This window comes from Bos indicus, chromosome 2, assembly GCF_029378745.1.
Source record: "Bos indicus isolate NIAB-ARS_2022 breed Sahiwal x Tharparkar chromosome 2, NIAB-ARS_B.indTharparkar_mat_pri_1.0, whole genome shotgun sequence".
Lineage (NCBI taxonomy): Eukaryota > Metazoa > Chordata > Mammalia > Artiodactyla > Bovidae > Bos > Bos indicus.
The window spans coordinates 1,074,658-1,095,387 of record NC_091761.1 but is presented as its reverse complement, the minus strand read 5'-3'; the positions used below and the strand labels follow the sequence as shown (position 1 = coordinate 1,095,387).

The 20,730-nt window shown below is 45.3% G+C and overlaps 1 protein-coding gene across 1 annotated transcript in view; it reads left to right on the top strand.

The window, feature by feature from the left end:
• The window catches only part of CYFIP1 (cytoplasmic FMR1 interacting protein 1), a 108,737-nt gene that overhangs the window by 12,523 nt on the left and 75,484 nt on the right, over window positions 1–20,730 (top strand). Inside the window, 4 exon segments of the mRNA XM_019968645.2 lie at window positions 19,289–19,411; window positions 19,487–19,576; window positions 20,148–20,225; window positions 20,413–20,514. Of these exon segments, the coding sequence (XP_019824204.2) occupies window positions 19,295–19,411; window positions 19,487–19,576; window positions 20,148–20,225; window positions 20,413–20,514 (387 nt within the window). The 5' untranslated portion in view covers window positions 19,289–19,294.

The window sequence follows — 20,730 nt, the reverse complement described above, 5'->3', positions numbered from 1 at the left end:
TGCAATATTTTAAACTTTTAAATTATTTTTATATTTGTTAGGTTGATCTGTGATCAGTGATCTTTTAAAAAATTTTTATTTATTTATTTTGGCCACGCAGCATGTGATATCTTAGTTCCCTAACCCGGGATCCAACCTGCGCCCCCTGCATTGGAAGTGCACTGGACCACCGGGAAAGTTGCTATGATCAATGATTTTTGACGTTATGATTATGCTGTGTTATGTTATTATTGCTGCAGGCTCAGATAGTGGTTATCTTTTTTAGCAGTAACATATTTTGAAATTAAGGTATATACTTTGTCTTTACTTTTTGAAGAGAGACAACCATTATGTAGTCTCTCAATACTAAGATTCTGAGCTGCTTTTACATTACCACAATGGCATGCTTTTAAAAATACATTTCTAGCACCCTCATTATTTCCCCTCCAGTATTGTCTTCTAATACACTTGGTTGACATTCCTATGGGACTGGTGGCCTGTCCCTTCTGCTATCACAGGGGAACCCTATACATTATTTCCAACTCACAAGTAAAACTAAAGTACAGTGAATTTCTGGTCTTAGTAAGTATTGTTGTCAAAAATACAGTCTTGAATTTCTTGTGCACAAGGTTAAATAAAAATATTCTACTGTTTTACTTAAAAGTATGGTCAAGTTAGAATGGTGGCAAAAGAGGTATGGGGCATTTGAGGCAGGGCAGCGTGAGTCAGTCACATTCAGCATGTTTGTGTATCAGCCACTATTATTTAGACCAAGTCTGTACATTAGTTTTGGGCTTCCCAGGTGGCTCAGTGGTAAAAGAATCTGCCTACCAATGCAGGAACCGCAGGAGACATGGGTTTGATCCCTGGATGGGGAAGATCCTCTGGAAGAGAAATGACAACCCACTCCAGTATTCTTGCCAGGATAATCCCATGGACAGAGGTGCCTGGTGGGCTATAGTCCATGGGGTCTTAAAAAGAGTTGGACACAACTGAGCACCCACATACATTATTTTTAAAAAAATAATGCTATCACACACTTAATAGGCTACAGTATAGTGTAAACATAACTTTAGATGCTCTGGGAAACCGAAAACATTGTGTGACTCCCTTTATTGCAGTATCTGCTTTATTGTGATGGTCTGGAACTGAACTTGCAATATCTCCCGAGATATACGGGAAAAGAAGATGTAGACAATTAGAACTATACAGGAAGGAACTTTAAATAAGGTGGCCTCAGGGCCCAGTGGCTACAGGCAGAGCCCTAGCTGCTACATGACCTGCAGGGATGAAGCAGTGATTGCACATTCTAGCTCAGTCTGAAACCTGTAATCTCACATGTATGTATATTAAACTGTTCGTTGAAGGCAATTCCTTAATGTGCAGAGGCATGGAATAGTATTATGAACTCTCAATAGTGGTCTGAGCTCTGCTGTAACCCCTGCCCCACACTGTGCTGTTGTGAAGGAAGTCCCAGAAGCAGCATCTTATCTCGGTCATAAGCATTTTGGTACATATCTCAGAGTTTTGCTGCTGTTTTTCTGGGCCAGAAGTGGAAATGGTTTTCTACTTTTAGGATCTCTTGCTATTTTGTATAAGCTGGTTTCTTCAGATTGTAAAAATCTGGGAAGTGTCAAATTTTAAGTAATTGAAGCTAAACATTTGGAGTGTATATATATTTTAAACAAAGCCCACTACTCTGCAGTTGCACTACTCTGAAACACTTGATTATAGAATGAAAATAATCACTGCTGAGGGCTGAATTGCCTGAGGATGTGTGGTCCTCAGCTCAGATTTCCGTTGGATCAGAAGCTTTCTTCAAGAGTGCGGGACTCTGGGCAGACAACAGGGATTTCCAAGGCAGATACTTGGACTGGAAAGATGTGTTTTACTCTGAAGAGATGACTTTACATGTGGACATCACCAGATGGTCAATACCAAAATCAGATTATATTCTTTGCAGCCCAAGATGGAGAAGGTCTATACAGTCAGCAAAAACAAGACTTGGAGCTGATTGTGGCTCAGATCTTGAACCCTTATTGCAAAATTCAGATTTAAATTGAAGAAAGTAAGGAAAACCACTAGACCATTCAGGTATGACCTAAATTAAATCCCTTACGATTATACAGTGAAAGTGACAAATGGTTTCAAGGGATTAGATCTGATAGACAGAGTGCCTGAAGAACTATGGACGGAGGTTTGTGACATAGTACAGGAGACAGTGATTAAAATCATCCCCCCAAAAAATAAAAAAAATAAAAATAAAATCATCCCCAAGAAAAAGAAATGCAAAAAGGCAAAATGGTTTCTGAGGAGGCATTACAAATGGCTGAGAAAAGAAGAGAAGCTAAAGGCAAAGGAGAAAAGGAAAGATATATCCATCTGAATGCAGAGTTCCAAAGAATATCAAGTAGAGAAAAGAAAGCTTTCCTAAGTGATCAATGCTAAGAAATAGAGGAAAACAATAGAATGTGAAAGACTAGAGATCTCTTAAAAAAATTAGAAATACCAAGGGAACATTTTCTGCAAAGATGGGCACAATAAAGGACAGAAATGGTATGGACCTAACAGAAGCAGAAGATGTTAAGAAGAGGTGGCAAGAATACACAGAAGCACTATCCAAAAAATATCTTAATGACCCAGATAACCACGATGGTGTGATCACTCACCTAGAGCCAGACATCCTGGAATGTGAAGTCAAGTGGGCCTTAGGAAGCATCACTACAAACAAAGCTAGTGGAGGTGATGGAATTCCAGTTGGGTTATTTCAGATCCTAAAAGATGATGCTGTTTAAGTGCCGCACTCAATATGCCAGCAATTTTGGAAAATTCAGCAGTGGCCACAGGACTGGAAAAGGTCAGTTTTCATTCCAATCCCAAAGAAGGGCAATGCCAAAGGATGTTCAAACTACCACACAATTGCACTCATCTCACATGCTAGCAAAGTAATGCTCAAAATTCTCCAAGCCAGGCTTCAACAGTACGTGAACTTCCAGATGTTCAAGCTGGGTTTAGAAAGGGCAGAGGAACCAGAGATCAAATTGCCAACATCCGTTGGATCATAGAAAAAACAAAGAGAATTCCAGAAAAACATCAACTTCTGCTTTATTGACTATGCCAAAGCCTTTGACTGTGTGGATCACAACAAACTGTGGGAAATTCTTCAAGAGATGAGAATACCAGACCACCTTACCTGCCTCTTGAGAAGTCTGTATGCAGGTCAAGAAGCAACAGTTTGAATCCAGACATGGAACAACAGACTGGTTCCAAAGTGGGAAAGGAGTACAACAATGCTATATATTGTCACCCTGCTTATTTAAATTATATGTAGAGTATATTATGGGAAATGCCAGGCTAGATGAAGCACAAGCCGAAATCAAGATTGCTGGGAGAAATACCAATAACCTCAGATATGCAGATGACACCACCCTTATGGCAGAAAGTGAAGAGGAACTAAAGAGCCTCTTGATAAAAGTGAAAGAGGAAAGTGAAAAAGCTGGCTTAAAACAACGTTCAGGAAACTAAGATCATGGCATCTGGTCCCATCACTTCCTCCAAATAGATAGGGAAACAATGGAAACAGTGACAGACTTTATTTCTTTGGGCTTTAAAATCACTGCAGATGGTGACTGCAGCCATGAAATTAAAAGACGCTTGCTCCTTGGAAGAAAAGCTATGACCAACCTAGGCAGCATATTAAGAAGCAGAGACATTACTTTGCCAACAAAGATCCGTCTAGTCAAGGCTATGGTTTTTCCAGTGGTCACGTATGGATGTGTGAGTTGGACTATAAAGAACGCTGAGCGCCGAAGAATTGTTTGCTTTTAAACTGTGGTGTTGGAGAAGACTCTTGAGAGCCTCTTGGACTGCAATGAGATCAAACCAGTCAACCCCAAAGGAAATCAGTCCTGAATTTTCATTAGAAGGACTGATGCTGGAGCTCCAATACTTTGGCCACCTGATGCTGCAAAAGATTGAAGGCAGAATGAGAAAGAGACGACAGAGGATGAGATGGTTGGATGGCGTCACCAGCTCGATGGACATGAGTTTGAGGAAGCTCCTGGGAGTTGGTGATGGACAGGGAAGCCTGACGTGCTGCAGTCTAATGCATTCCAAAGAGTTGGACATGACTGAGCAACTGAACTGAACTGTGTTCAAATGTATAACCTGCTTTGGGTCACAGCAGTGAGGAGTCACTCTGCAGGTGTTTTCAACATTTTTCATTCTCTTTCCTTTACGTTCACAAGAAATTTTCAGAGGGATATTCCATTTTTTACTGTTCTAAAATAAATTCACACTTACAAAAATTGCAAAAATAAAAATACCTCAATACCTGAGTGTGTTTCCTCAGGGTAAGGATATTCTTTTGCAAACCCACAGAACAATTACCAACTCTGGCCCTTTATAGAAAAAGTTTACTGATCCTGTCCTAGAGAACCCATTGCACGTATTAGTGTGCAGGAATTTTCTTCACAGTTTACCGTAACAAAGACCCTGTTTAGGGAACCTCAGGAGACGGCACCCAGATCGATTCGTTCATTCAGTGAAATAGTGTATATCTGTCCAAACAGTGGTTCAGAGCAGTATGTGACAGTGTGTGGATCCTTTTAGTAATAGTGAAGAAAATAAATCAGACAGTTAGAACAGCATGATACTCTTTTGTAAAGACTGAATTTTAAAAGTACTTTTCTGAGAATATATATAGGTGAAGTGCAGCTTATATACACAAAAAGGCAGGGGCTTTATGCCCAGGTGAGATTTGCTGTATATAACAGTCAGGACCCTAGCTTTTGTTGTGGATGGTGATTCACCTGTCTTTATGCCCTCATTTTAACATAACGAAGTGAGAGTGGGCCAGAGTCTAGGAACTGTTTCTCTGAATCTCAGTGTTACTTTCAAGTTAAATCTTTGAGATTACCGGCTGTCTCCGAAATGTTTCTCAGATGGGCAATTGTTTGACGTCTGACAGAGGTCAGCAATTTGCTCAAGTAGGGACTGTGAGTTAGAAACTGCTTCATTCCCTAATGGCATCATGGGGCTGGTAGAGTTCTTCCTACTTGATAAATTTGTAAGTGAAAGATTCCAAAGGGAAAAGGCTGAAAAGTGGATAATGGTAAAAATATTTTAAACTGAGTTTTCAAAGAAAAAAGTAAGTGACTTAAGAAGGCAAGTAGTCTGACTGGGAAACATTTTTGTAGCAACTTTCACACAGTTTTAATGTCTCTAGTATCAGAGGTAGAGGTATAGTGAGTACTTGCCATTGATGAGGAAAATAGTGAGGTTTCAAAGGACAAAAATAACAAGAAAACAAACTGGCAAGTCACAGAAGAAAAAAAAAATGGGTTACCCTGTAAAAATTTGTTCAAATTCCTTCATAGGAATAAAAGTAATACAAATTCAAAGAACGTTTATTTTATTTTTTTAATATTCCAGTTTTTAGTATTTATTTCTATTTTTAAATTTTTATTGGAGTGTAGTTGATTTATAATGTTGTGTCAGTTTCAGGTATACAGCAAAGTGAGTCAGTTACACAGGGACATATATCTCCTCTTTTTTCTGCGTTCTTTTCCCCTGTAGGCTGTTAGAGTGTGCTGTGCAGCAGCGGGGGCTTATTTATCATCTGTTCTGTATATAAGCACATTTAGATGCGGCTCCACTTCAGTTCAGTTCAGTTCAGTTCAGTCGCTCAGTTGTGTCCGACTCTTTGCGACCCCATGAATCATAGCACGCTAGGCCTCTCTGTCCATCACCAACTCCCAGAGTTCACTGAGACTCATGTCCATCGAGTCAGTGATGCCATCCAGCCATCTCATCCTCTGTCATCCCCTTCTCCTCCTGCCCCCAATCCCTCCCAGCATCAGAGTCTTTTCCAGTGAGTCAACTCTTCACATGAGGTGGCCAGAGTACTGGAGTTTCAGCTTTAGCATCATTCCTTCCAAAGAAATCCTAGGGCTGATCTCCTTCAGAATGGACCGGTTGGATCTCCTTGCAGTCCAAGGGACTCTCAAGAGTCTTCTCCAACACCCCAGTTCAAAAGCATCAATTCTTCAGCGCTCAGCCTTCTTCACAGTTCAACTTTCACATCCATACATGACCACTGGAAAAACCATAGCCTTGACTAGACGAACCTTTATTGGCAAAGTAATGTCTCTGCTTTTGAATATGCTATCTAGGTTGGACATAGCTTTCCTTCCAAGGAGTAAGTGTCTTTTAATTTCATGGCTGCAGTCACCATCTGCAGTGGTTTTGGAGCCCCCAAAAGTAAAGTCTGACACTGTTTCCACTGTTTGCCCATCTATTTCCCATGAAGTGATAGGACCAGATGCCATGATCTTCGTTTTCTGAATGTTGAGCTTTAAGCCAACTTTTTCACTCTCCACTTTCACTTTCATCAAGAGGCTTTTGAGTTCCTCTTCACTTTCTGCCATAAGGGTGGTGTCATCTGCATATCTGAGGTTATTGATATTTCTCCTGGCAATCTTGATTCCAGCTTGTGCTTCTTCCAGTCCAGCGTTTCTCATGATATACTCTGCATGTAAGTTAAATAAGCAGGGTGACAATATTACAGCCTTGACGAACTCCTTTTCCTATTTGGAACCAGTCTGTTGTTCCATGTCCAGTTCTAACTGTTGCTTACTGACCTGCATACAGACTTCTCAAGAGGGAGGTCAGGTGGTCTGGTATTCCCATCTCTTTCGGAATTTCCCACGGTTCATTGTGATCCACACAGTCAAAGGCTTTGGCATAGTCAATAAAGCAGAAATCGATGTTTTTCTGGAACTCTCTTGCTTTTTCGATGATCCAGCGGATGTTGGCAATTTGATCTCTGGTTCCTCTGCCTTTTCTAAAACCAACTTTAACATCAGGAAGTTCACAGTTCACATATTGCTGAAGCCTGTCTTGGAGAATTTTGAGCGTTACTTACTAATGTGTGAGATGAGTGCAATCGTGCGGTAGTTTGAGCATTCTTTGGCATTGCCTTTCTTTGGGATTGGAATGAAAACTGCCCTTTTCCAGTTCTCTGGCCACTGCTGAGTTTTCCAAATTTGCTGGCATATTGAGTGCAGCACTTTCACAGCATCGTCTTTCAGGATTTGAAATAGCTCCACTGGAATTCCATCACCTCCACTAGCTTTGTTCGTAGTGATACTTTCTAAGGCCCACTTGACTTCACATTCCCGGATGTCTGGCTGTAGGTCAGTGATGACACCATCATGATACCTGGGTCGTGAAGATCTTTTTTATACAGTTCTTCTGTGTATTCTTGCCACCTCTTCTTGATATCTTCTGCTTCTGTTAGGTCCATACCATTTCTGTCCTTTATTTGGCTCCGCTTAGTAAACTGTAAACATGAAAGTGATCCCTGGATGCTGTCCATGCTGGTATCTTCGGGACCCTGTGCGGGTCCTCACCTGAATCCACCTGCAGCTTTTAAAAATTGAGAAATAATTGACATGCAGCATTATATTAGTTTCAGGTATACAGTATAATGATTTGAAATTTGTATCTATTGTGAAATGATCACCACAGTAGGTCTAGTTAACATGTATTACCTTTACAGTCACAAAAAATTTTTTTTCTTGTGATGAGAACTTTAAAGAATCTATTTTCTTAGCAACCTTCAAATAACACAATACAGTATTATTAACTACAGTCACCACGCTATACATTACATCTGCATGACTTGTTTGTTTATTTTTGTAGCTAGAGGTTTGTAGCTTCTGACCCCCTTACCCAGTTGTCCCACTCCATACCTCTGGCCACCACCAATCTATTATCTACCTGTGAGCTTTTTCTTTTTAAGATTCCACATGCAAGTAAGATCATAGGGTGTCTTTCTCTAACTTGTCACTTAGCATCACATATATCTTGGCTACTGTCAACAATACTACAGTGAACATGGGGTACAGATATCTTTTTTTGTTGTCTGTGCTGGGCCTCAGTTGCGGCATATGGAATCTAGTTTTCTGACCAGGGATCAAAGTCCGGCACGCTGCACTGGGAGCGCAGAGTCTTAGTCACTGGACCACCAGGGAAGTCCCGATAGTAGTGATTTTGTTTCCTTTGGATAAATGGCCAAAAGTAGGATTGATGGATCATCTCCTGCAGCTTTGAAGACAGACATTCATGGGATTTAAGAATCCCCTCTTGGAAGAAGGGGATATATGTATGCTGCTGCTGCTTCTGCCAAGTCGCTTCAGTCGTGTCCGACTCTGTGCGACCCCATAGACGGCAGCCCACCAGGCTCCGCCGTCCCTGAGATTCTCCAGGCAAGAACACTGGAGTGGGTTGCCATTTCCTTCTCCAATGCATGAAAGTGAAAAGTGAAAGTGAAGTCGCTCAGTTGTGTCCGACTCTTCATGACCCCGTGGACTGCAGCCCACCAGGCTCCTCTGTCCATGGGATTTTCCAGGCAAGAGTACTGGAGTGGGTTGCCAATGCCTTCTCCAGGATATATGTATACCTATGGCTAATTCATGTTGATGTATGCCAGAAACCAACACAATATTATAAAGCAATTATCGTTCAATTTAAAAAAAAACAAGAATCGCCTCTTGGGGTGTGCTGCCAAGAAAGTCATCTGAAAACACAGACACCCCTTGGTATCCACCAAAGGTTGATTCCGGAAACTTCTGTGGATACTGAAACACACAGATGCTTAAGTCATGTATATAAAATAAAAGTTGTACCATGAATACAGTCAGTCCTCTGTATCCCCAGGTTTTGCATCTGTGGATATGGAGGACTGATTATACTGGACTTTTCTGCCCAGATGTGGTCATCTTAGACTTTTATCTAGAAGGTAAAAATCTGTTATTAATAAAATGGCTCACATGAAGGGAAAGTTCAGAAGTACTACTGGGTCAGAGTTCTTGGGGAGCATTTATGGGGTTGTGTGAGCAAGGTTGAGCCACCTTCCAGTGTGGAGGGATGGCTGGAGCCTGGATAGGAAGCATCTAGGTCCACATTTGTGGGGCAAGCCTGCCCTGTGGTAAGTGCGGATGTCCCTGCACCTGGCAGGTGGGCCCTCAGGATGGTTGCCAGGCTTGTGGCGGGCTCTCTCTCCTTTCGGGGAGCCTCCAGCCTGGTTGGAAGTTTGGTGGCACCTCTATGGTGTGACCACCCCCAGTGCCAGAGACTGCCGAGCTTGACTCCAGCCTAGAAAGAACATGCTGAGTTGCTACTGGCATCTTCTCTAGTGTCTTAAACATGCACTGGAGTCTGTATAAAGATGAAGGCCACCACAATCACAAAGAAATGGTCAGGCATTGGTGAACGAGGGTCCAGACCATGGAGGAGATCAACCTCCCACTGTCCCAGCCTCATCCCACTGCAATGAACTGGTCTCACGGGGCTCACCTCTGTGCTTGGTGTACTGGTGCAGAAGCTGCAGAACATTTCCATTTTTCCCCCAAGGACCCACTGGAGGTGGCAGGGGTGGTAGAGCTCAGCACAGGGCCTCTGTCTGGGCCCGGTGTGGGCACTGCACGCTGCAAGGACCCTCTTTATCTCAGCAATTGAGACTTGATTCTGTGGAATTGTACACCCAGTCCTGCGTTTTGTTGATTGATTTATATTGGCCTCAGATTAGTTTTTCATAAAATCTCAGGTGGCATCCCAGTTCATAAATGGATAAATGCAGCGCTGCTCTCCCTTGCCATCGTGGGGCACCCCAGAATTCCAGGGCACGTGGTTTGAAACCCACAGCTATAAGCATGTAAGCAGGAGAGCCACAGGGTCAGAGTACTGCTTGCATAGTTAAAAGGAATTAAAAAGGAGTGTGGCAGGCTTGAGTGTGGCATATGAGTGCTCTAGGTTGGGAAGGGGCCAGTCAAGCTGAGTAGAGCAGCGACAGGAAACCTGGGGAGAAAGCATTCAGGAGGCAGAGAGACTACTCTGTCTTGAGAAAACCCTGTCCCAGGTCTGCAGACTGAGTATGAAAGGCAGGAGAGCAGTGTCAGGACCTAAGCACTGACAGACTCGACTCCTCTGGGGGCTCTGTCTTAGACTTCACCTTACTGTGATTTTCAAGCAAACTTGGTTTTTGTTTCTCTGTTGATGCAGTGATTCCTTTGAGGTAATTGCAGAAGAGACCAGTGCGGCTTTTGAGAATGGAAGTTAATATTTTGTGCAATTGAATTTCTTCAGTAGTAAAGAAATTTACTATATTCTTCTTCTTGGGCAGAAGATGGTGTTTGTGTTTTAATTATGAAGGTTTTTGCCTAGGGATTATAGCAGCCCTGTTCTTTTTCCCCATCCCACTTAGTCTGGGAAAAAAAGCTGGAATTGGAAAAACACATTGTTTTAAAATGCAAGATAGAAAGGCTCAGTTGAATAAAGTATACTTCTCTTCCTCAGATGATTTATTTTACATGTGAACAGACTGCACAAAAATTTGGATGTAATTTTCTGGGAGGTACCATTATTTGTATATAGAAGAGGAAGAAAATCAGTTAGAAAGATCTTGTAGTTTGCTGTGGTTTGGTTATGCTCTGCCATTTGACAAGTGAAACACTGTCCAGTTGTAAAATTTCAGAAGTACAGGTTTGGAGCTGTGGGGGAGGCCCTCTTTCCAGCCAACCATCCTCTTGCCTCAGGTTACATGGGCTTCAAGGGTCACATGGGCAAACAGGCAGGGGTGCCCCAAGGCAGTATGTTTAGATGGGCAGGAACCATCCGTTCTGCATTTTCCCTCCTGTTGTTTCACCATGTTTTGCAACCTTGGCATCAAGCTGCCTTGGCAGTTCTATTTTAAAGCCTATGCAAAGCACCCGCTCCCTGGCTTTCGGCTAGGATGCAGCCTCACTTCTCTTTGCATCTGACCCTGTGCCCCGTCTGTGCTGGACGCCATCCCTCCCTGTGTCTGGGGCCGACGCAGCCTCCTCCTGCCCTGCCCTGTCTGGCTGGACCAGCACGGACTGCGCTCCGCAGCTCCTGGCCGCGGGCAGGCATTCCCCTGCCTCCGCACTTTCCTGTGCCTCCCCTCTAGTGTCCGTCTCCTGAGGCGTCTGTCTCAGTCTTGCTCCTTTGTTTCGTCTTGTCTCTGCAGCCCTTGTTCTGACGGGGAAGCCTGTGTTCTCTCCCACACGGTGGCTTATTGAAAACATGTAAACACTTTGTTTCTCTTTTCCTTTTAATATTTTGGTGCCACCCTTGCTACCAGGTTGAAAATTAGTCTCTCCCCTTTAATTTCAATTAGTGCTTTGCAGCCTAGCCTACGTGTTCTTTTTAAAAAGTGATGAGTTATATAGGGAAGGATTCGTTGTCTGTTACTGCCAGCCCACCTACTCTCATGCTGTCCAGAGACAGGGGAAATAGTCAAACCATACTTACTAAACCACACAAGTTCTGTTATCCACCATTCCTGGTTCTGAAGTGTGTGGTGGTTGCTGTGAGTCACAGAAATCCTTTTAGTGTCTCCCTGTCCCCGTCCCCAACACTGCCCCCTCGACCCCAACTGCTGGTTAGGGGTTTATGCTCTTGCTGCCCCTCTCCTGCCCTCAGACCTGGCTGGCTCCTCTGCCACTGATATCATGCCTGTGAAAATCACTGCTGCTGAGGTCACACTGACTCTGTCCCTGACGTGTGGCTGTGGGCTCCATGCTTTTCTCTGCTCTGCTGTCAGAGCGTGATGACCCCACCTTAAGTGTAACTGTGAGGATGACTTGTTGAGAAGATGTAGGGTAAGCTAGGCTGAGGGGCGGACAGTATCATGTGAGGGTCAGCAGCCAGGGGGTTTCTAGCCTGGCACCAGGAACCTTGGCCTCCTACCTACTTGAGGTTGCTTGCCCCTATTTGGGGTCTCCTGGTCCCACTTGGGGTCATCTGATGCCTACCTGTGGTGGCCATCTGAGGTTCCTAGGGCACGTTCATTGGGCCCTAGTTCTGGTCATTTGTAGATTCCAAGTCCAGGTGAGGGACTAGAGGAAGGGTCATTAGCTGGCTCTGCTTGTGAGCCTCGCCAGAAGTACTGTCGCAGTGCTGGTCCTGGGAGAGTGGGGTTGGTGCAGCTCCACACAGTGGTTCGTGTCATGGCAGGAGAGGGAAGGCCGTCTTATGGAGGCAAGATTTTAAACCCTGCCCTGCACAGAACTGAGCCTGAGTCTAGGTGCATGAAAGTGTGTCTGCCGAGTCAGAAGAGGCCCCTGGGCCCTAGGGGCCCCACAGCCAAGGGCAGGGGGCAGGGAGTGTAGCAGGAGGAAGCAGTTGGGTCTCACTGGCTCCAAGTGTTGTAAGGTCTCACAGAAGAGCATCCTGGACCTCGGCCTTGCCGGTAATCTTGCCCACTCTCCTCTTCTCGAGCTCATGGGTGTAGGCCCACTGTCCGAGTGCGAGGGCCCAGCTGTGGGAGCCCAGGGCGTGCCGATAACTGAACAAGCAGGGCGGGTGGTGGTGCAGTGTGCATGAGGTTTACCAGCTCGCAGTTCTGGCTTTGCGCTTACCCACCCTACCCGTGGGGAGGATCCTGAGAAGTCCCCTGGGCCCCAGAGTTCCCTGAGTCAGGGACACTCAAACAGCAGCTCAGTGAAATCAGCATGTCTTTTCTTTTCTGGCCAAATGCAGGATCTTGTTTTTCTGACCAGGGTGAACCTGGGCCCCTGCAGTGGGAGGCACAGAGTCTTAACCCCTGGACTGTTAGGGGCGCCCCAGCTGAAATCTGTTTTAAAAACTTAAACTTGCAAAATAAATTAGTTGATAGCTTGTTAAAAGACAGTTCCCCTGACATATTTAAATTCATTTTTATAACTTGGCAAACTATAGGAATCAGAAACAGGGTTGAAAACTGCTGTTGAAAGAAATCAATCAAGGAAGGAAAATACCTGGCTTTTATGTTGTTGGAGGACAGAAACCCTGGACAACATGTTTGCTCTGTTGTTTCACCCCCATCAGAAGGAAGGATGCGATGGGTGGGGGGCGAGCTGGGGGCGGGAGGGATGGGTCACAGACTGGGGGTGCTGGTGCTAGGCTGTGAGACCGAGGCTCTGGTGGGTCAGGTAGTCTTTGCTTTGCTCCCAGCAGTCTGCTTTTTGTGCATCAAGTATGTATGTGTCAGAAAAATGCCAGCATGAGGGTGGTTTTAGTGGCCAGTCAGCACAAGGGGGTAGGTACCCTGTCTGGGCAATTCCGCTCTACTCAGTCTTAGCTGTGTTAGTCTGCTCAGGCTGTATGTATGCTAAGTTGTTTCAGTCCTGTCCAGCTCTTTGTGACCCTGTGGACTATAGCCCTCCAGGCTCTTCTGTCTGTGGGATTCTCCAGGCAAGAGTACTGGAGTGGGATCTTCCCAAGCTAGGGGTCACCCCCCTCACCTCTTATGTCTCCTGTGTTGGCAAGCGAGTTTTGTTTTTTGTTTTTTTTTACCTCTAGTGCCACCTGAGAAGCCAAACTGAAACAAAACCATACCCTAGGCAGCTTTCAGTTCAGTTCAGTCACTCAGTCGTGTCTGACTCTTTGTGACCCCATGAACTGGTAGCATGCCAGGCCTCCCTGTCCATCACCAACTCCTGGAGCCTACCCAAACCCATGTCCATTGAGTCGGTGATGCCATCCAACCATCTCATCCTCTGTCGTCCCCTTCTCCTCCTGCGCTCAATCTTTCCCAGCATCAGGGTCTTTTCAAATGAGTCAACTCTCCACATCAGGTGGCCAAAGTATCGGAGTTTCAGCTTCAACATCAGTCCTTCCAATGAATATTCAGGACTGATTTCCTTTAGGATTGATTGGTTTGATATCCTTGCAGTCCAAGGGACTCTCAAGAGTCTTCTCCAACAACACAGTTCAAAAGCATCAATTCTTTGGTGCTCAGCTTGCGTTATAGTCCAGCTCTCACATCCATACATGACTCCTGGAAAAACCATAGCCTTGACTAGACGGACCTTTGTTGGCAAGCAGCTTAGGCAATAGAAAAGTATTCTATCCTAGCTCTGGAGGCTAGAAGTCTGAGATCAAGGTGTGAGCAGGGCTGGTTCCCTTCGAGGTGCCTCTCCTTGACTTGCAGACGGCCACCTTCTCACCATGTCCTCACATGGCCTTCCCTCTGTGCCTGTGGTCACATGCCATCCTGCTGTGACCAGGCCCCAAGCTGTGGAGGGGATTGAGCTCATTTGAGCTGAGCCAAGGGAGACAGAAATGTAATTGAGTTGTTAAACTGTGAAGTCTTGCATGGCAGCAGGGGAGGTTTTGAGTGTGTTCCAGATGTGTTATTTTTGTTACACTCTTGGGCTTTGGCACTGTGGCTTTTGACACTGCAAAGGCGTGTCAGTCCTTAAGGTGCAGTTGAGGCTCTGTCCCAGGGCCGTGCGGTGGGTGGCCAGGCACACAAGGCCCCTGTGTTGTGCTGAGAAGAAACCCCAGTGAGCTGAAGGGGGTGAGGCTGGCAGGATTCTGGATTTGGGGTGGCTGGAGCAGGGACAGGGAGCGTGGATTTTATTCCTGGGGCAGTGGGCCACCCCTGACAAGGGAGTGGCTGCTAGAAATGGAGAAAAGTAAGTGGATGTAAACGGAATCTTGAGGTGAAATTGGGAGGTGTCAAAGAAACCGGTGAGATGGAGACTGGGGACTTGAATTCAGAACTGACGGTTTCAGGTTTCCTGAACAGATGAGGCAGACACCTGCTGCTTCTTTGTGGAAGAAGCACAAGGCTGGAGCTCCAGTCATGGAGGCGCCCGTGGCCCTGGAATTGGATGTTTGTAGGGTGTGTTCGTGGTCGAAAAGCACGGAGAAGAAAATGCAACAGTTAGGAAAGAGCCTCTGTGTGTGATAAGAGAGCCTTGACTGGTAGTTCACACAAAGATTAAAGGATGCTGTGAGAGAATGTTCAACAACTTCAGTGTTTTTATGGAAGTTGGAAGGGAAAAGCAGCTTACAGAATAACTGATATCATCTTGTTTCTGTGAGGGATCAGAGGATTATGGATAATTTCCTTTACTTTTTCTTTATTTTCTGATTTATCTGCCATAAATATTGATAATTTTTTTATCCTAATTTTTAATTGTAGTAAAATATGCAGAACATAAAATTTACCATTTTAAATATTCACACTATTGTGTAACCGTCACCACCATCCATCTCCAGAACTTTTCCCATCTTCCCAAACTGGAACTCTGTGCCCATTAGACAGTAATTCCCCAGTTTCCTCTTCTCCAGCCCCTGGGTAACCACCGTTTTACTTTTTCTCTGAGTTTGGCTCCTCTCCTCTGAATGGAATCGTGCAGTGCTCTTCCATTTGTGACTGGCTTATTTCAGTTAGCATGACTTGTGGGCTCATTTGTGTTGTTGCATATGTCAGAATTTCCTTCCTTATTAAGACCAAATAATATTCCATTGTATATATAAACCACAGCGAATAAAAATGTCCTTAAACACTGATTTGAAATAAGTTGAACATTTGACATTTGTCCTAGGGTGTGACCCAAGCGTGTCACAGAGCCTTTCTGCAGCTCTCTTGCACCACCTCTCCTGTCAGTGGGTGATCCAGGCCTGTCCTGGGCAGAGAGTGGGGAGGAAGCAGGTCCCATGGGCACTGAGTGGAAAGCTAGGGCAACTGGTCGTGTGGGCTGCATGGTTGTTCCTGGGTGGTTGGCTTGACCTGTGGAGGTGAGAGGCACGGAGGTAAGGCCAGGCAGCCCTGAGGGACCACAGGGACCTTGTTGGGCAGCCTGGCTCCTTGGAGGCCGTCAGCTTTGAGGTGCCCTGTATGGGCACCGCTGGGGCCCCTGCGCTGGCTCTGCAGGGCAGTGACCGGGAGGAAGACTTGGCTCTGTGCACCCCTGTCCTGGATGTCCTCCTTTCCTGAGTGTGTGGAATAGGAAGTTGTGATGAGAGAAGGAAGTTGGTAATGAAAGGGAGATTTTTTCATTGCTGTGAGGAATATCTGCTATATTTAGCATTAACGTGGATGGTGGGAACCATGCAGAATGGATCTTGTGCTGTTCTTGGGCTGAGGGAGGAGTTCAGGCCTCGGCTCCCTCGGTGTCTGTCCTCCCCGTCCTGCTGATCTTGTTGCTGGCTGAGAGCTGTCACTGTCTCCAGGGCGGAGTTACTTCTCCTTTCGGGGCTGCCGGGGTTTGCCTGGCTTGACCCTCTCTCGTTAGTCATTCACACTGAGCGTGGTTGTTTCCTTTCTGAATGATCTTCCGTTGTGCACCCCCCTCTTTATCCCTGGGCATTTCCTGCTCGGAAGCCAGCTCTCTCTGACACTTGAGTAGTCCAGCTTCCTTTGACTAGTCCTGCTTGGTTTCTCTTTTCCCCGTTTACTATCAGCTACCTGTGTCATTATGTCTGAAATGAGTTTCTTACAGCTGGCATAGGCTTGGGTCAGGAGTTTTTAAATCCATTCTGACAATCTCTGTCTTTAATTGGTGTGTTTCAGCTTACTTTGATAAACCTAATTATTGATATGTTTGGATTTAGGTCTGCATTTTATTTTTTAACTCCTCTTAGATCCCTCCCTCTCCGTCTCTCTCTTTTTGGCTTATAAACAATGGAAATTTATTTCTCACAAATTATTGTTCTCTAGGTCATGAACCACTTTGGTCAGGCTATTTTTAGGATATTTTTTCATTGTCTTTATTTTTCAGCCGTGTGACTGCGATCTGTCTGGGTAGGGATTTCTTTAGGTTTGTCTTGTTTGGGGTCTGCTGAGCTTCTTGAATCTGTACACACATTTGCAAAGTTTTCAGTCTTGTTTTCAACTGTTTATCCAGCTGAGACACTTTGTTCTTGTTCTTGTATTTTTATGAGACAGTGTTTGATAGTTTTCTCTTGTTCTAGAGGTCCTCAAGGTTCTTCATTTTTTTCGGGCCTCAACGTTCTTCATTTTTTTCAATCTTTTTTTCCCTCTGTCATTCAATTCAGCTTATTTCTGTTGCTCTGTTTTCAAATTCACTGAATCTTTTCTCTGCTTTTAAGCTCCTGTGGGGAGTTCATTAAATTTCATTATTGTATTTTTTAAATTTATGTTTAATTGGAGGCTAATTGCTCTGCAGTGTTGTATTGGTTTCTGGAATACAACATCATGAATCAGCCATGTGTATACATGCATGCCTTCCTACTTGCCCTGCCACCCCCCACCCCCACGCAGCACTCTAAGTCATCACGGAGCACCCAGCGGAGCTGCCTGTGCTGAGCAGCTGCTTCCCGCTAGCTTCCTCTTTACCCGATAGTGTATCTGTGGCAGTGCTCTTCTCTCAATTTGTTCCACCCTGCCCTTCCCCTATATCTCCACAAGTCTGTTCTCTATGTCTGTGTCTCCATTCTTGCCCTCCAGATAGGTTCATCAGTACCGTCTTTCTAGATTCCATATATATGTGTTAATATATGATAATTTGTTTTTCTGACTTACTTCACTCTGTATAATAGGTTCTAGGCTCATCTACCTCAGTTCAACTGATTCGTATTTGTTCCTTTTTATGGCTGAGTAATATTCCATTGTGTATATGTACCACGGCTTCTTTATCCCTTCATCTGTCGATGGACATCTAGGTCACTTGCATGTCCTAGCTATTGTAAATAGTGCTGCTGTGAACACTGGGGTACAAGTGTCTTTTTAAATTATGATTTTCTCAGGGTATATGCCCAGTAGTGGGATTGCTTGGCCATATAGCAGTTTTATTCCTAGTTTTTTAAGGATTCTCCATACTCTTTTTCATAGTAGCTGTATCAATTTACATTCCCACCAACAGTGCAAGAGAGTTCCCTTTTCTCCACATCCTCTCCAGCATTTATTATTTGTAGATTTTTTGATGATGTATTTTTTAGTTCTAATTTTCCATTCGGTTATTTATGTATTTATTTGTGACTTTCAGTTTTTTTGTTCACTTCAGGAGTGCCATGTTTGTTTAGAGCATTGTTATAGTAGGTACTTTAAGTCTGGTAGATAATTGTAGTATCTGTATTATTTTGGCATATCTGTTGCTCATCTTTTCCTGTGGGAGCTAAGACATTACTGGTTCTTTACTGAGTAGTTTGGATTGCAGCTGGACATTTTGGATATTATAGTATGAGACTCTGGGTCTTGTCGAAATCCTAGGAAATGCTGTTTTTGTTTTAGCTGGCAAACAACCTGCTTTGATTTAAGCGCCAGTTCTGACCTGTCCTCTCTGGACTGTGGTGCAGTGTCACTGCTGTCTTTGGAGCTCAGCAGTGCCTTTTGGATCTGTCCTGTGTGTGCCTCCTATGGCCGTCTGGGACCTGGCTCTGGTCTCAGGGCTTGGGATGTGAGGATCAGATCCACGCATGTGCAGCTTGAGGGTGAGCCTGGTGACATTTCTGACCAACTTTGTGGGCTTGGTCTTCCAAGCTTCTTCCTCTCCACATTGTCCCTGGGGCTTTCCAGTGCCCTGGGCTTCCCTTTTTGGTCCTCTGACCAGCATGCTGAGGCTTTGGAAACCTGCCTCACCAAATACTTCCACACCCATGCCTGTCTGGTGCCCAGTGCTAAGTAGAGCAGCTGGGTACCTCTTCCTTTTCTTTCAGTGTTCTTGCCCAGCCTGCCTGCTGCTTTTCAATCTCAGAATGAACATAGCTGTCCATGTAGCTGCCCCACGTATCCTGCTGGGGTCAGGGCTGCTTCACATGTCCATCTGGAGTTAGAGTTGCTCCCTGAGTCCCATGCAGGATCACAGCAACATTCAGCGGGAGGCAAGCTGGAGTATGTTGACTCCTCCCTTCTGGAGCCAGCATAGATGTATCAGATGAAGTCCATCTCCTTTTCTGTGCTTCTGTATGGCAGTCACAGAGTTCAGGCTCTCAGTCCTCTGCCAGTAGCCCTCTCCCTATTTCCTTTCCTTAGCTATAGGCCCTCACTATTGGGCCGTGCAGGCTGTCCTGCATTCTTGGAGTCAGGGCACTGGCTTTGTGCATCTCCATCTGGAGCGTGTGGCCCTGCTTGGAGGAAGCCCCTGGAAAGCGTCATTGGTTGGAAGCACTGTTGCCCATCCGAGGCTGTGCTGGCCTCCTGAGGACAGACATAGTACTGGAGGAACTATTCCTGCCCCCAGCTCAGTGAAGGGGTTGTCAGACCCTCTCGGAGAGCCCTCCAGGATGATGGCCCTGGGGTGGGAGGGTGGCAGGAAGCCGTGGCACGTGTGTTGCCCTTGTGCCCTGTACCATGACCAGCAGCAGTTGTGTTGTGACTCCCCTGCTGATGAGGCCCGAGAGAGAGGCCAGGCCCCAGGGACAGTCTAAGATGCCTTTGCCAGCCCCAGCTCCCTAAGAAGAAGGCACAGGGGAGCAGGACCCTAAGTACCCCACCCTGGAGGGACTGTCATGCCCTTCCTCACCGCACAGGGGGCTTTGTGTTTGGTCGTAGGCCAGGATGGCGGCCCAAGTGACGCTGGAGGATGCATTGTCCAATGTGGACCTCTTGGAAGAGCTCCCTCTGCCTGACCAGCAGCCCTGCATCGAGCCCCCACCGTCCTCACTGCTCTACCAGGTGGGTGCTGGACAGCTGCAGGACACGTGACCCGTGATGCTGACCTCCATGTGATGGTTTTCTTTTTCCTTCCAGCCAAATTTCAACACTAATTTTGAAGACAGAAATGCATTTGTTACCGGCATTGCAAGATACATTGAACAAGCAACCGTCCATTCTAGCATGGTAACTACATGTTTTCCTCAGTGGGAGGGCAGGGGGTTGACACATCTGAATGGCAAATGTCTTTTTTTTTTTTGGTATTATTCTATTACTAAGAACAGTGCATGCTCTTTCTGAAAATCTGGCTTCTGTGGCCCAGAGAAAACCTTTGTCAGCATCAGCAAGCCCACTCTCCTTTGTTTATACTTGTGGTCAAGCATACCAGCCACACACCCATATGGGATTTAGATTGCAGAAGTGAATTGCATTGCTGTTATAACTATGTATATTAATAATTTAATGAACATTTTGGTATGTCATTACATTAAACCAGATGAAGCATGTTTACTTAGTTTGCCTTGCTTTCTTATAATAAGTTCTATGATGAATATCTTCCTAAATATATAATTATTCTCCCCGGCTAGATTTGTACAAGTGAAGTTATTAGATCAAACCTTGTGAACATTTTAACGCATCTTAAAAATATTTCAGACTGTAGTCAGCTTCCCCGCCTCTCCCTCTGGATTATGGCTGTATATGTTAGCACTTGGTGACTGTTCTGCTTGCCTTTGATTTGCCCGGTATACCCTTGCAGAATGAGATGCTGGAGGAAGGCCAAGAATATGCTGTCATGCTGTACACCTGGAGAAGCTGCTCTCGGGCCATCCCACAGGTGCCGGTCCCAGCCAGACTCCACCCCACCCCTACTGGGCACACCCCACTCCAGACAGACCAGGCCTCATCCCTTCCAGGCTTTCCTGCCCAGTCACACCACACCCCACCTCTGGTCTGCCCTCCTCCAGCAACTCCTAACATTCTGTGGGTTGAAGCCTCTCTCGGTCGTGCTTGTTTACTTCCAGGTGAAATGTAACGAACAGCCTAACAGAGTTGAAATTTATGAGAAAACCGTGGAGGTCCTTGAGCCTGAGGTCACGAAACTGATGAATTTTATGTACTTCCAGGTAAAACGGTGAAATAATCCCAGGGGTTTAGTGCAGAGAGTGGGGCGCTGGCACCATGTCCTGACTAAACAAACTGCATGTAAATTCAGACGGTCCCAACAGCTTTGAGGCCAAAGGGAACTAAACCTTTGACAGGCTGAAGCTTGACTGGCTGCTTCAGAATAAATGCTGCTTTTATGTTTCACTTCTCTCCTTCCCTTGAGAGTGACTTTGTAT